The following is a 15,874-nucleotide window of genomic DNA, read 5'->3' as shown; positions in this document are numbered from 1 at the left end:
TGTAAAAATAGGGAAAGTTGTGATGGGTACTAAGAGAACGTAATGCAAGCAGACCGGAATAAGCTTTATTGCGTTCTCACTGCTGTTACAATACATCAAAAAACTGTGCACGCTTTTTCAGTCCTACACGGATTGGATTCTGTTGTTCATTTTAAAACTTTCTATAAATGCTTACAAAAACATTGTTATTACGGTTATAATCTTATCTTTTAGTAAAACTAACTGTAACCTGAAAGCATTGGAAAGACTTTGTAAGACATTTAACCTCACCTACATGTTTCTGTTGTAGTAAAAATGCATATTAAACTTAGAGAGACCTTGATCATGCTTGCATGTGCTCATTCTCAGTGGCAACCATTCTAATAAAATTGGATTGATATTGATTGCAGGGTTTTATAGTTTTTAGTCACCTGTTATTTCATAATCCAATCTATGCCTTAGAGTTTGTGTATTTGTTGGCGTTATTGAGATCTTCCGTACAAGACACATCCACTTACAAAGATAAAAATGAAGCCAGTTCATGAGCAGGGGCAGGGCTACCCTGCTCGATCTCCATTGCCTCTGCAACCTTTGCCTTTCGTGCTTCTGGTGATTCTATCAAGCGAAGAAAATCTCTTGTTACCGTTGCTTCTGACTCGGCCTCCAGCTGTTCCAATGGTGGGTACTGATCCTCACCCGACATCTGAAATATTTACACGTCACACATATATCTAAAACATAATGATTTAATAATAAATTGTGTCAGTTTTTATAAACTATGATCAAAAGCGCTTACAGTCCTTTGCTCTGTTGGAGAAGCATTTGTAAAGGCAAAGATTCCGCCAACATCACGCAAATGCATCGCCTTCTCAACATCATACTGTGACAACCCTCACCAAATCAGGTATCCGTACGACTTAATTAATATTTAATTACTGCTTAATGACTGTGCTTGTTTGAAATTGTGGATAAACTGCTACTTGAATACTGATACATGCACATACTTGCATCATACTTTATTTGCTGTCACTCTATTATTTACATACAGAACTTTAGTGACAACCTTGATGCACAAAAGCACAGTAGCACAATGAACGGATAACCCATTAAACATGCTGATGTAGCCAGCACCAGGCAGGCACTGCCTCTAAGGCCTGTATGAGCCAGAGATAGTTTACTACACTAGTAGAGAGTGTAAGGAAATGAGGATTGTAGAACTGCGTCACTAGGTGATAATTATAGTGACCGGATGTGCCTAAAACGTACTTTGAGTACAAAATTCTACACTTTAAATAAAAATTCAGCATTTATCTAAACTAGTAAAGTGCAAAAAGTTGGAAAAATAATACTAGACACTTTCCAAAGTGTCGGGAATAAATTGTGTCACTAAAAATAATATTAACGGCACTTTAAACGCTTATATAGCACATTAATGGATTGATATCCAACCGTACGACCGGACTTTACCCGGAACATAAAAATATTGTCATGGACATTGTTTTTTCTTTTCTGAGCTAGTTAGGGTACCCGAACACCCTAACACCCGTTATAAATTATAACACACTAGTAAATTAATTAAAGTTCCTATTAACTAAACTACATATAACTTAACAAAGTTAGTTGAAAACTAACCATGTACCCCCCCCCCCCCCCCAACGATTGTTCCCCCATGTGAGACACACCCACTTACATTTTAAATATTTTATTTGATTGGCCTAATATCACCCCTACACAATATCCTTTGGTTAACTAGTGAAGTTTGGCCTATAAGTAATAACATTAGTCCATCATAACTTACACACCACTAAACAAAAAAAAAAAAAAAAAAAATCATCTCCCTCCCCTCTCTTGAACCTCACGGCCGAGAACCAAGGCACCCACACACCCACCTTTCAATTTCATACAAGCCATTCTATACATCTACAAGTGTGAAGAATCGCGTACGAGGAAGCCTGGTGCTCACAGATTGCAAAGGACCTCGCCTCAATGCTATTAACCACTCGTTTTTCGACTAGTTTCTTCCCTAGCCTCGAGCTAGCAGTAAGTGACTCTAAACACCCTATTATTTATATCTAAAGTGGTTGAAATTCATGAACATGTAAGAACAAAACTAAAAGTCTACTAAAGAAGATGAACAAGGTGGATAATAGATGAATATTAGTGTAAAACTTATAAAACTAGTATTGTTATGATTATTTTTGGTTGTTGATTTCTAGTATGGGAATGGATCGTCATCAAACCTGCTAGACCATGTTCACAAAACATGAACTAGCCTTATGTTTAGTTGTAAAGATTCTAGATGACGAACCCTTTCAAGCATAAACATGAACTTGTGTAAAAACAATTTTTCTCATGAAATGGAGTTCTAAACTAGTAGATCTACGGATCTACAAGTGGTATTTTCAAAAGACCAAGTGTCAAATGAAATCATGTTTTTAAACCGGAATCTTTACTAAATAAAGGTGATTTTTGTGAACACACAAGTGTGTAGACACTTGTGTAACACAAAGTTTTGACAAAGAATCATTTTTGTAATTTTTGACAAGAAGTTGTGGAAATGTATTCTCCTTAAAAACGAGATTCTCAAGAAACCGAGTTGATTTATATAAAGATCCACTAAAAGTAATGGAAAGTTACTACATATTTTAGATAAACCACAAGTTCATGTATTTTTGCGATTTATATCTATTTTGACTAGTTTAATGTTGAAATATTGTTTGTTAATGTTGGGAACCTTGTTGGTTGAATTTTTAAAAGAAAATGATACGTTAGAAAGCGTGGCCACCTCCAGTTACAGGGGAAACTCTGGCGAAATTTTTCCAAAAATCTAACACTTGGAAATATTTTTACCACAAGTGTTATAAATATATTTTTAACCTGTTTTCAAAAATGTAAATTTCGCCACGATTTTTATTACAAAATTTCTAAGTGTCGGAGGTGGGATTTTCACAAAATAAAACTTGATAAATATATATTTAGTATATATTTTTCATAACAACACTTGTGAGATTTTTATGATTATTTTGTGAACTATACAAATATTATTTTTAGGGTAAAAATAATATTACCGAATGTTAACGACTCCAAAATAATACGAACGCCTTCACAATAAATATTAAGTTACAACGGTATTATTAATACCACCCGATCTTTAAACGTAACTTACGCATTTTTGGAAAAATACTAGTGAACGCGTATTTTGACAAAGGTATTATTTTGGGAAAATTATATGTAATAAAATATAATATTTTTGGGAAAAATATTTATATTTTGGAGAAAGAATTAAAATATATTTTAAGTGAGACTTAATAATATATTTCGAAAATTCACGAACGCACATGTATTAAAGCCCCCATCCTTGGGAAGGAAAATATTTACCAAATAATTACGAAGTGTACATACGAAATAATTGTCTAACTATTTCCCAAAGACATTAACCCTTAAGCTAAGGCACGGCCGTCCGTCTAATAGAAGTTAGTACGTGTAGGTCGTCGCACAACAGTTTGACCAGGAGATTTTCTTGTTAGAGACGCACCACTGTGAGTTCATGTCCCCCTTTTCTCTTAACTGTTTTCAGTTTTCTACACTGCGGGGGTGAAATACATGTTACTATGATTACAAGTACTTTTACATGGTATGGTTAGCGTAAGGAGGGTTACTATTTAGATCATGTGAGTGGGTAGGCGCAACTTGAGGCCATTAATCCTCATTGTAGGACCGAGGGACAGTAGCGGTAGATCTATCTGGGTGTAGCGAGCCCAGCCCCAGGCCCAGCAGAACGGACCTCGGGGTGACTTTGTGCCCAACGCAAAATCCGCTAGGTTTGAGTCTTCCTACTGCACATCACACATATCAATGGCCTTGCAAACCATTGGTGATCTCTTTATTTCCTTATTTGCTACATACCAGGATTTTATACTTACAAAGGTTTTACATACTCACTTACACATGAACTCGCTCAACAATTTTTGTTGATTTTTCCAACTTACATGTATTTCAGGGATCTAAGGATCTGGCACAGTATGCTACATTTTCATGCTGCGTAGAGTTATGGGATCATCCAAGTTTAGGGGTTGTGACTTTTACCTGGACGAGTCACAGTTCTTAAACTACGTCTATCTTAAGTTTGTGGTTGTGTCTTTCAAACAATGTTTTTATGTCATTAGATTGTAATTTCCGTTGCATGTGTCAACGCATTAAGACAATGTTGTGGTATTTTACTTTTCAAACTTAATTCAATGGATGATCTGCATGGTTTTATTTTCATATAACTTTGTTATGATTAAGCTATGGTATTAAGAAGTCACACCAAATAAACCCACGCTTCCGCAAAGCCAGGGTGTGACACATACGAAATAGAAGCCATTAACACATTACCAACGTCACTACCAAGCGGGTGAGAATACATTAGTTCAATAAAACAGAGACAGAGAATAGTAAAACAAACCTGTTGCTGCATAAGACTAAGAGGTTGTTGGTGATTCCGCGGCCCAGGAACACTAACACGGCTTCCACCTGCTTCCTGCTGACATGTTGGAACCATTGGCATGCAAAAGTTTGCCATTGGTGAGCTCATACCTAGAACAAGTTGATGCTGGTGCCCCAAACCAGGCTATCCAGGTATTACCACAAAATTATTAATAAATAAGAAATCTCAAGTTTAAATCTAAAGTAGTTTTCAGTCTCCTTTAGAAAATGTTTAAAAATGTGATTATGGGAGATTACTTGGGAAGGAATGAGAGTAAGTTGAGGTTGACCATCAAACGTTTGTTGACCTAAACCATATGGGAACATAGGCATGTAAGGAGCTCCAGCAGGTGGCATTGTAGTTGGACGCGTTTGTGAACACTGTGCCTACATGGACAAAATATAAAAATCCAATCTTTTTCGCATTGTGTGGTTTTAAATCATGTGATGAGAGAGGGGTTTAGGTGTTGAAATGCACCTGAGACCCAACTATTTCAGACTTCTTTGTGGAAAAAGCTTTAAACATCACTTCCTTTTCTGAAAGAAAAAAAAATAAATTTTTTTACATTATGATCTTACAAAACATAGTAATACACAAGACTTGGCTAAATTTTAGGGATTTTTACATATTTCTCACTCCTAAGAGGGCTTATCACATATTTCCTAAAAAAACTACATATTTCCCCCTTTTTTGAGAAATTACTCAATTACCCTTTTCTTATTCTCATAATCTTCAATCTTCATATCTAATCGTTTCCTCTTCCCACGCCTAACCCAACATCACATACGCCATCGGTTATAATCTTCAATCTTCATGCCGATCGTTTCTTCATCCCACGCCTAACCCTACATCGCCAAACCCCATAGGACGAGCATAATAAGACGAAGCCCACAGGACGAGCAGAAGTTTCGACTTTCAGACAGTTGTTTTTTGCAAAGTTCTTCTTGGCAGTTGTTTCAAGTTTCAGGCAGAAGAACACAAGCAAAAGAAGACGAACTCCACCAGGATCGTGGAGTTAACGCCTGAAGAAATGGCGAGCACCGAGAGGCAAATGCAGAATGTGAAAACAAAAGAGAAGGCTTTGTTTGAGTGTGAGCGTGGTGGGCCGCCAAAGGCTACAACAGACCAGCTCAAATGCGGGCGGTGTGGGAAACGAAAGTACACTTATTACCAGTTGCAGACTCGGAGCGTTGATGAACCTATGCAACGTTCATAACGTGTGTGAACTGTGATAATCACTGGAAGTTCTGTTAAGCGGTTTGACTCATTGGGTAATTGGTAATTTGACATCAGAAGCGGAATACCCTTATATGCAACGTTCATAACGTGTGTGAACTGTGATAATCACTGTAAAAGCTTTAAACATCATTTCCTATTCTGAAAGAAAAAAAAGATAATTTTTTTCATATTATTTATAGAGAGACGACATTTACCCTTGTAGCTGCCATTAACATCGGAATACCGTTCAAATTCCTAGTTACTTAGGTAGTATATATAATTAGTGCATAGTGTTGTCGGAAAGAAGAGAATAATTCAAGAATATTATGAGGATTTTCAGCCCAATCACAACTGTTTTACAGCCAAGACTCCAGCTTAGCCATTTATTGTCTTTCCTTTTATTCTTGTTTTCAGTTTACTATAAATTGGGCATATCTATGTGTATTCAAGCATGAACTCAAAAACATCATTTACCTGATGATATGGTATCAGAGCAATGTTTCTGATTCGTGAACACTTTTCTCATCATCTACAATCTATCCCAGCCAATCCAACCTCAAACCACAAAAACTCAAACTCCGAAAAAATCAAACAAACAAACGCTGCATTCCACTCCGTCTTTCGTCTTCCGTTTTCCACCATCACAACTCCGACCATCATCACTGTAGGAACAGAAAGGTTCCTAGGGTTTTGTTTGTTTCTGCCACTCTTCACAACCGTACACCCACCAGACCCAGTCTCGACTCCTACATCCGGTCAACCTCGGAGAAAGCACTCAGCCCAAAACAACCCTTGCTCGCCCACTCCGTATGACCACTACCAGATCCCACCGGATCCGGACTAGATCTACATCAGTACCGCACATTTAACCGCTAGGTTTTTTGTTCTGTGTTTCAGTTTTCTATGTGTTTGAGAGGTTGAACCATTGAAAGATAAGAAAGGATTTTTTTCTTTGTGTGGCTACCAAGAACAAGACAGAGGATAGAAAGAAGAAAGAAGAAAGGAAAAGTAAAAGTAAAAGTGTGGTGGGGTGGGGTGCATGTGAAGGAAAGATAAAAAAAGGGATTGTCACCTTTTTGGGAACTTTTTTTTTTTACTAAACTTGTACCCTACTTTTCTTTAAACCCAAAGTTTTCTTGTTTAAAGACAACATTTAAAAAAAGGAGATTTTTTTTTTTTTTTTTTTTTTGCAAATGATTAATCACAGGAACTATGTTGAAAGTCTATTCATTAACAAGTGGGGAAGCCTATTTAACAACACAGAAAAGCGGTGATCAAGTAAGTTCTTGGATTTTTTATTGCGGAGCCACTGATACGATGATGTACGAGCCATCGGACTTCGTGTCTACAAAGAAACCAAACATAACCCACATCAAGACTGCAAATGGCGAAAATGCTTTAGTAAAGGGAGGAGGAACTGTCGAAATATCTCCCAATCTGAGATTGTCAAATTGTTTATATGTTCCTTCGTTAACACACAAATTGTTATCAATAAGTCTTGTTACAAAGGAACTCAATTGCACAGTTCTAATTCATCCTCATTTTTGTATCTTAGAGGACATCAGAACTGGAAAGATAATTGGGCGTGGCACTGAACGACAAGGCTTATACTATGTGGATGAGGTGACTCAGTTAGGGACTGCGATGCTTGCTCACGGAACAAAGAGTAGAGAAGCATGGCTTTGGCATAGGAGACTAGGGCATCCTTCCGCCGGGTATCTACATCTTTTACTCCCTAAACTCTTCCCATCCAACAGTACATTAGACTGTGAAACATGTGCCTTATACAAAAGCCATAAAAACCTTTCAAACCAAGTAACATTAGGGTCAGTGAACCTTTTTCACTAATACGTTCCGATGTTTGGGGTCCAGCTGAAACGGATGGAGGTCAAAATTTTTGTTTCTTCCTATTATTTGTTGATGATTGTACCCGGATGACATGGGTATATTTTTTAAAACACAAATCTGAAGTCTTTGAAAAATTTAGACTGTTTTACACCATGGTCCAAACTCAATTCAAAACCAACATTCAGATCTTATGATCTGATAATGGTGGGGAGTACGTTAATACCTCCATGAAACAATTTATTCAAGAGAAGGGAATGATTCACTAAACCACTTGCCCAAAACACCTAGAACAGAATGGTGTAGTTGAGCGGAAAAATGGCATTTTAGTAGAAATGGCCCGAGCCCTTATGCTTGAATCCAAAGTCCCTAAATCTTTTTGGCCCGAAGCTATAAACACAGCTGTGTATCTCCTTAATCGTTTACCAACCAAAGCCCTTGACATAAAAACTCCCCTAGATACCTTATCCACATTCACCAAACTACCCCCACCTCTTACCTTACCACCTCGTGTCTTTGGGTGTACCGCTTTTCCCCATGTACCTAAAATCGAACGATCCAAACTTGATCCATGTGCCGAAAAATGTGTCTTTATTGGTTATGGGGTGAATCAGAAAGGATGCCAATGTTATAACCCATAACGACGTCGTGTGATTACCACTGTCCACTACGGCTTTCTTGAAACAGAATATTACTATCATTCCCATCTCGGTGGTCAGGGGGAGATAGAACATGAAGACTCACTGAGCTGGTTGAAGTGGATTCCATCTGCAAGCGAAGATGAGTCATCTCATACATCAACACATACTAAGCCTGTCGAAAGCCTCACCCAAGAATCATCTAGACTGGTGTTCGAGGTAAGTGACTCTCCAAACCTCGGAAATGTGCCTGAATCTGATCCAGATACCACTAACAATCAGGAAAGTCCCGAGACAATGGAACAGGTAGAGATTGTTGAGCAAAACAACGCAGTATAAGGAGAAGTCGAATCTAATGAACAACATGATGGAGGCTCTGGAACAACACCTGGAACATACATTTTACCTCTTAGAGCCAATAGAGGGGTTCCTCCAAAACGGTACTCCCCAGAAAGGGAAACCAGAAATTTAAGGTATCCTACAACCAATATGGTTGACGGGAACTTATCTAACAGTGCGAAAGCATTTGTTACCTCACTATACTCCGAAAAAATACCAAGTTCCGTAAAGGAAGCCCAGGGTAAGAAGAACTGGAAGGGAGCAATGGAAACGGAGATGCGTGCTCTTATGAAAAACAACACGTGGGAGAAGTGTGTTCTTCCTAAAGGAAAGAAAACTGTTGGATGTCGGTGGGTGTATTCAATCAAATATAAACCAGATGGTTCCATTGGAAGATACAAAGCTCGGCTCGTAGCCAAGGGTTACACTCAGACGTATGGGATCGATTACTTTAAGACATTCTCTCCGTATGCAAAAATGGACACTATCAGAGTCCTCTTCTCAGTGGCAGCCAATAAGCAGTGGCCTCTCCACCAGTTTGATGTTACAAACGCATTTCTCCATGGAGACTTAACGGAAGAGGTCTACATGGAAGCACCTCCAGGTTTTACAGAGAGTTTTAAAGAAAGGGAAGTATGTCGGTTGAAAAAGTCATTATACGGGCTAAAATAATCTCCTAGGGCATGGTTTGGAAAGTTCACTTTGGCCATGAAAGAATACGGGTATCACCAAAGTAATGTTGATCATACTCTGTTCCTCAAGAGAAGAAACGGCCTTGTAACTTGCTTGATCATATATGTAGACGACATGATTATTACCGGAAATGATGTAGAAGAAATAACACAGTTGAAAGAGAATATGTTTTCAAAATTCAAAATGAAAGATCTAGGAAATCTCAAGTATTTCCTCAGGATTGAAGTTCTCAGGTCTAAACAGGGGATCTTCATTTGCCAAAGAAAGTATGTCCTTGATCTTTTGGCGGAAACCGGGTTGATTGATTGTAAACCCGCAGATACTCCAATGGCGGTAAACCACAACCTTCACATGGAACTTAATGGGGAGCTTGCGGACAAAGAGAGGTATCAACGACTCGTGAGCAAGCTAATTTATCTCTCTCACACTCGTCCTGATATAGCGTATGTGGTTGGAGTAGTAAGTCAGTTCATGCATGTCACACCCTGACTTTTGCGGAAGCGTGTGATATGTGACTTGCTTAATATCATTGCATTCAATTATAACAAACAACTAAATGATTTAAAACCATGATGTTCATCCATTAGTACGATTCAAAATATTACAAACCACATTGTTTTAGTACCAAACCAAGACTTCGAGTTTAAAATACAAACCAACCAAATGTTTTAAGTTCCATAACGGACTTTGACAAAAGACATAAATAAAATAAGGCTTTGATTCATTTATCTTATCAAAGATAGGATACATAATTCAAACCCTTCAAAATGGGATGACATTATTCCTTGTAAACACATCTTGTAAACTTTCAACCTTCGCCAGATCCATCAATTCCCTGAAATACATGTAGTTTGAAAACATCAACAAAAGTTGAGCGAGTTCATGTGTTTGTATGTGTGCACGAATAACCTTGGAAACATTTGTAAGTATGTATTTGTAAACCGGTATGAAAGCAACTAGGAACAGATCAATTAATGATTTGCAAGGTCATTAATATATGTGCAACGGTGTAGGAAGGCTCAACCTTTTGCGTATTTCGTACCGAGACACCCGCGGACCCATGGGTGGGGCTCGCAACACCCAAATAGATCTATCACTCATGCCACTCGGTCCTTATACAAGGATTAATGGTCTCAAGTTAACGCCTACCCATTCACATGATCTAACAGTTCATTCCTTAGCTAACCATACCATTTGTAATCATTGAAACATTTGTAACATGTATTTCACCCCCGAAGTTATAAAACTGAAAACAGTTAGAAGAAAAGGGGGACATGAACTCACAATCTTGCGTATTGTAATCCGGTGTAACTCAAAGGTCCTGTCCTGAAGTCGTGCAACTACATAAACACGTGCTATGTTTTATTAGACGGCTAGGTCGTGTAACGACTCTTAGTCTTAGTTGTTATGACTTAACATTCTTTGAGTTACGTCTTGATGTACATTATATTATTCCAAAGTATATAATTATTGGTTAAAATAATAATATTTTAACTTAAATTATATTTATCAATTATTTGGAGTATTTGTTAAAATAATATACTTTAACTTATTTTGCCTTGTAATCCTTCATGAATATTTCCCCAAGGATAGGTATAATTATACTTGTATTTTGCCAAGTATTGGTGGCGTATTCCGGTGTGTATTTGTACGTACGAGAATACGTATTTTCTTGTATTAATTAAGTACTTTATACTTAATTTTTGTATTAAACTTTACTGAATATTTTTAATCAACTAAAATCACTAATTTGTATTCTTAAAATATATGTATTTTAAGAAAACTTTTATAGAAAATTATCCATAAATCTTTTTTGGCAAAAATAATTATACTTTTATCTAAATCTCAAAAATAATATACTGTCAAGATTTACTTAGAAAACATTTATAAATCCATTTTTCACCCAAAATAATATATTCTTAATTTGTTTAAGAAAATGTATATTTTCTTCAAAAATAGTATATCTTCTAATTGTTCAAGAATATATATATATATATATTTTTATTTACTCAAAAATAATATATTTTCTTCTTGATAAAATATGATACGTTTGTAATATTTGTAAAAATCATACTTTCCGTTCTTTTGGTTTCCAAAATACCGTTTAACTCGTTTGTCAAAACATATATGAATTTCAGTTCCGGAATATTTATATATTTTCCTAAATATATACTTAGTCACTTTTATTTATCAAAAATCAACCTCCAAAGTTTGTAATTTTTGTAACAAAATTATGGAAAGTTTTTATATGAAAATCATGTTCAAAATTTATTTGTAAACACTTGTTTAAAAATATTTTCTAAGTGTATAAATTCTACAAAAAGTTGCCATAGTTTCCCCTTAAAAATGGAGGTTTCCATGCTTTCAAAGCATATCATTTTCTTTTAAAATCATCATCAATCATCAACAGATCATTCAACAATTACCATGAGCCAAAATCATGCAATTTACATTACAACATGAACTTGAAGTTTTTGTAAAAACCTGTAGTAACTTAGTATGTTATTTAGTAGGTTTAGTTAGCCTTTAAAACATGGTTCTTTGTTCATAAATCCCTTTCTTGTAAAATTTAGTCTTTTACAACTTACAAGATGATTTTTCTAAAATAATTCTTTTGTATTTTTCTTGTTACAAACATGTTTCTAGCTTTGATTAAACACTTAAAACATGTTTAACTTCTTTAAAAATCATGGTCTTGTAAATCTTGCAAATAATTCTTGAGAAAATCATTTTTGAAATCATACATTTGCAAGTCTTGTAATTTTATCCATCATCATCATACACAAAAACATCTTCATTTTCAAGTTCATGTGAAACATAAAGGATGACCACTTTGATTTTTACAAGATTCATTCTCTCACTTGCTAGATCATGTGTTTAATCACAATCTAGCAAGCATCTTGTGATGATCAACACCATAATCACAAGAAATCAACAATCAAGATTCATACATACACTAAATCAACATAGATTCTTATGATTTTAAGCTTTATGTTAAAGATTATCTTCTTGTTTCTTCATGATCTTTATGTTTAACCACTTACATAATCTTTTAACCAATAAAATGAGAAACAAAATCAAGTTACAAGAGTCTTACTACTAGCACAAGGCTTGGGAAGAAATCAAAGATGAACAAGATGATGAACAAGGTGGATAAAAGCTCTAGAATGGCTCTGAGATGTTGCGTAGAGCTTTTCCTTCTTCAGTAGTTCCAGAATGGCTCTGAGATGTTGCTCGTGCTCTTCATTCATCCGTAAATAAATCAGAATATCATCGATAATACAATCACAATTTTATCGAGATATGGCTTGCATACACGATTCATCAAATCCGTAAACACTGCTTGCGCGTTAGTCAATCCGAACGGCATCACAAGGAACTCGTAGTGTCTATAACGAGTCCTGAACGCAGTCTTTGGTATGCTCTCCTCTCGAATCCACAATTGATGATAACCCGATCGAAGATCAATCTTGGAGTAGTAGCTCGATCCTTGTAGTTGGTCAAATAAATCATCAAACCTCGGTAATGGATACCGATTCTTTATAGTTAACTTATTCAGCTCCCGATAGTCCATACACATTCGAAAGCTACCATCCTTCTTCTTAACGAATAACACCGGAGCTCCCCAAGGCGAGAAGCTCGGCCTTATGAATCCTTTGTCCAATAACTCTTGTAACTGCGTGGATAACTCTTGCATCTCGGACGGCGCAAGTCGATAAGGTGCCTTAGCTACAGGCGCGGCGCCTGGAACCAAGTCAATATGGAACTCGACTTGTCGTTGCGGAGGTAATCCTGGCAAGTCTTCGGGGAAGACCTTAGGATAATCCCTCACCACTGGGATATCTTCAAGCTTCAGTTCTTCGACTTCCTTATCCACAACATGAGCTAGGAAGGCGACACATCCTTTACGTAGACACTTCTGTGTTTTCATCAATTGATAATCCGCAAGGGCGTATCATGCTTCTCTCCATGAATCACGATCGTCTTCTCATTCGCCATAGGAATGCGAATGAACTTCTCATGGAACACTATCTCCGCACGGTTACTAGACAACCAATCCATCCCGACCACGACATCAAAGCTTCCCAAGTCAACCGGTAGAAGATCGATAGAAAATTCGCGTTCTCCAAGCTCTAAAATACAACCCCTAATTACCTCATTCGCCTCTACTAACTTTCCATTAGCCAATTCTATCGAATATGGGACGTCTAACTTATTCGCAACTAAACCAAGCATATTCTTAAATTCGAGAGATACGAAGCTAAAATCGGCACCAGTATAAAATAGCACAGATGCATAACGTTGATTAATAGGGAACGTACCAGTAACCACGTTTGGATCCTGGCATGCTTCCCTAGCGCCAATGTTAAACACCCTTCCACGAGCTTGATTGTTCTTTGGGAAGTCTTTCTTGAAGTGCCCCACTTCACCGCAACCAAAACATCCTTGGTCGCGACCATTGTCATTTCTGTTTCCACCCTGATTGTTGTTGTTATTGTTTCCTCCACGATTTCTGTTGCTATCTTGGTTCCCATAACCACCACGATTCCCGTTTCCCTCAAAATTACCGTTTCCTCCCTGGTTTCTGTTTCCATAACCATTCCCACCACAGTTGCCATTACTGTTACCACCCTGATTTCCATTCCCATGCCTTGTTCCATACCAACACGTCTCCTTAGAATGCCCAATTTTCCCACACGATTCACACTTCCCATATCTGCTGTGACACCTGTGTCACCACAAGCACCAAACAAATGCCAAGTCAATGCAATATTGTGTTTCATACTTGGGATTTGTATAAATATGTGTATCTTTTGCACATATCATTTCTCGTTCAATTCCGAGCTTTAAATCGCTTTCTGGAAAGTTATACGCGCACTGGTGCGTAAACTTAATCAGTTTAGCGCGACAAACATACCGGAATAGTGAAATAGGCTTAACATACCTTAAATGACCTTTACATAACTTATAAATAAGTTTTGGAAGGTTTGGTATGGCGAAAACAAGTTTATTCGATCGCAGGGACTATTTGCGTCAAACTGCGAAACTATACCGATTCGTAAGGTAACATATAGTCCAGAACTTGATCATAAGTTAAACATACCATATATAACCTAAACATGGCTTAGAAATAAGCTTTGATGGGTTCGGTGTGCGAAAACATGCTTATATGATCTTACAGGGACTAAAAGTGTCAAAAATGGCGTAAGTTTGCATTTTCGCGCATATCTTACGTTCTGGACATATCTGGACATCCAAAATTTTTGTACACACTAAAATATTTTTATTTTAGTGATCGGCATGCAAAAATTCCATTCGTCGCTTAATTTGGATCGATTTTTGCGTTCGTTACGACTTCCGTCGTAATTAACCGAACAACGCGATTGTACGATCAAACGAACCGACATCCGAGATATTTTTGAGCATGTTTTGAGTCCCCTATACTTTAACTTCATTTTAGAGCCTTGAAATGAGGTTAACGGGGTTTAAACGCATCGAAAAAGGCTTTAAACACGTGCAGGGACCAAAACTGTAATTATTTGAAACTTGCTGAATCAGGCACATGGTAGCGTAGCACGACCATCCCCTGCCTATGCCGTCGCGCTACGCGAGCATCACATCTGGGCAGAAACATTGTTTTCAGCATCAGTTTGATAATTCAGGGACCTTTCTTGCAATTCCTTTGTGTGGTGACCAAGTTAGCACCTCTCCAAGCAAAGTATAGCTGTCAATTACACTTGTATGGCCAGATTTCTTTGCTTAATGGCTAATCAAAACACTTGTGATGATCCTATTAACTCACCACAACTATAAATAGCCATCCTAACTCCTTCATTCCTTGCTCATTCTCATTCTCTCCTCTCTACATCTGCTTGGGAGCTCTCCTAAGCTGAATTGGGACTTTGTCTTCTTTGTTGAAAAGATAGCAAGGACCCTAAGTGAGATTCTTTCATTCTTTTATTGGCTTTTTCCTTAATTTGTGCAGAAAGTCAAACGTTTGGCCAACAGTTTGACTTTCGGTTTTGACCATCAATTGGTCAAGTCAAAGTTCAATTGAACTTTGAAACGTGATTGTAATCACGATAGTTATAATCCTTCGTGATTATAGCCGCTGATTACCATGTTAACTAGTTGTAGTGTCGAGTCAAAGTTTCGGTCAAAATGCGTTTTAGCACGCATTTTGCAACGGAACTACTTTAGGGTATCAAAACGCTTTGTTTTGATACCAAATCAGTAGGTTAGACATGTTTTGACATGTTTAACTCGACACTATTAGATTAGTGCTTGTTTAGGGTCGTAAGGTAAGCGGTCTAAACAACCGCTTAGCCTTTCGAACCCGACCCATTTGGTCGATCTTTAGGATCCGACCAAGCTTAGTTAGTAATCCTAGTTGCATAGGGAATAACCACTGAGGTTATACCTTATGATCACATAGGATTGGTTAGTCGTATGCTAGTTAGCTTGTATGCCCATAGGAAATGACCAAAATGCCCTTTTGAAGCTAAAATCCGTATTTTGATTATGTGAACATATTTTTGACATATAATCTGATTTAGTAACATGTTTAGGGATAATTGGGCATGTAAGACTTGACATAGCACATAGTTAACCATCCGAACATAGTGTTACGCAAACGACGCATTATAGTGGCTTATACTACCATAATGGGTCGAAACGGGTCAAAAGCACTTAG

At 37.3% G+C, this 15,874-nt stretch overlaps 2 protein-coding genes across 2 annotated transcripts; one reads left to right on the top strand and one right to left on the bottom strand.

Moving 5' to 3' along the window:
- Nucleotides 1-360: 360 nt before the first annotated feature.
- On the bottom strand, nt 361-5,022 carry LOC110928519 (polyadenylate-binding protein 2-like). The gene is made up of 5 exons (XM_035988819.1): nt 4,925-5,022; nt 4,705-4,833; nt 4,357-4,591; nt 776-870; nt 361-682 (listed from the first exon to the last, which is right to left on the bottom strand). Exons 1-5 carry the CDS (start codon nt 4,970-4,972, stop codon nt 494-496), a joined length of 696 nt encoding a protein of 231 aa, XP_035844712.1. The 5' UTR covers nt 4,973-5,022; the 3' UTR covers nt 361-493.
- Nucleotides 5,023-9,195: 4,173 nt separating this feature from the next.
- LOC110928536 (uncharacterized mitochondrial protein AtMg00810-like) lies at nt 9,196-9,669 on the top strand. The gene has a single exon (XM_022171546.1). It carries the CDS (start codon nt 9,196-9,198, stop codon nt 9,667-9,669), a length of 474 nt encoding a protein of 157 aa, XP_022027238.1.
- The last annotated feature ends 6,205 nt before the right edge of the window (nt 9,670-15,874 follow it).

This window comes from Helianthus annuus, chromosome 1 (genome assembly GCF_002127325.2).
Source record: "Helianthus annuus cultivar XRQ/B chromosome 1, HanXRQr2.0-SUNRISE, whole genome shotgun sequence".
NCBI classification, from domain to species: Eukaryota; Viridiplantae; Streptophyta; class Magnoliopsida; order Asterales; family Asteraceae; genus Helianthus; species Helianthus annuus.
The sequence above is the reverse complement of the archived record's forward strand: the minus strand, read 5'-3'. Positions and strand labels throughout refer to the sequence as shown.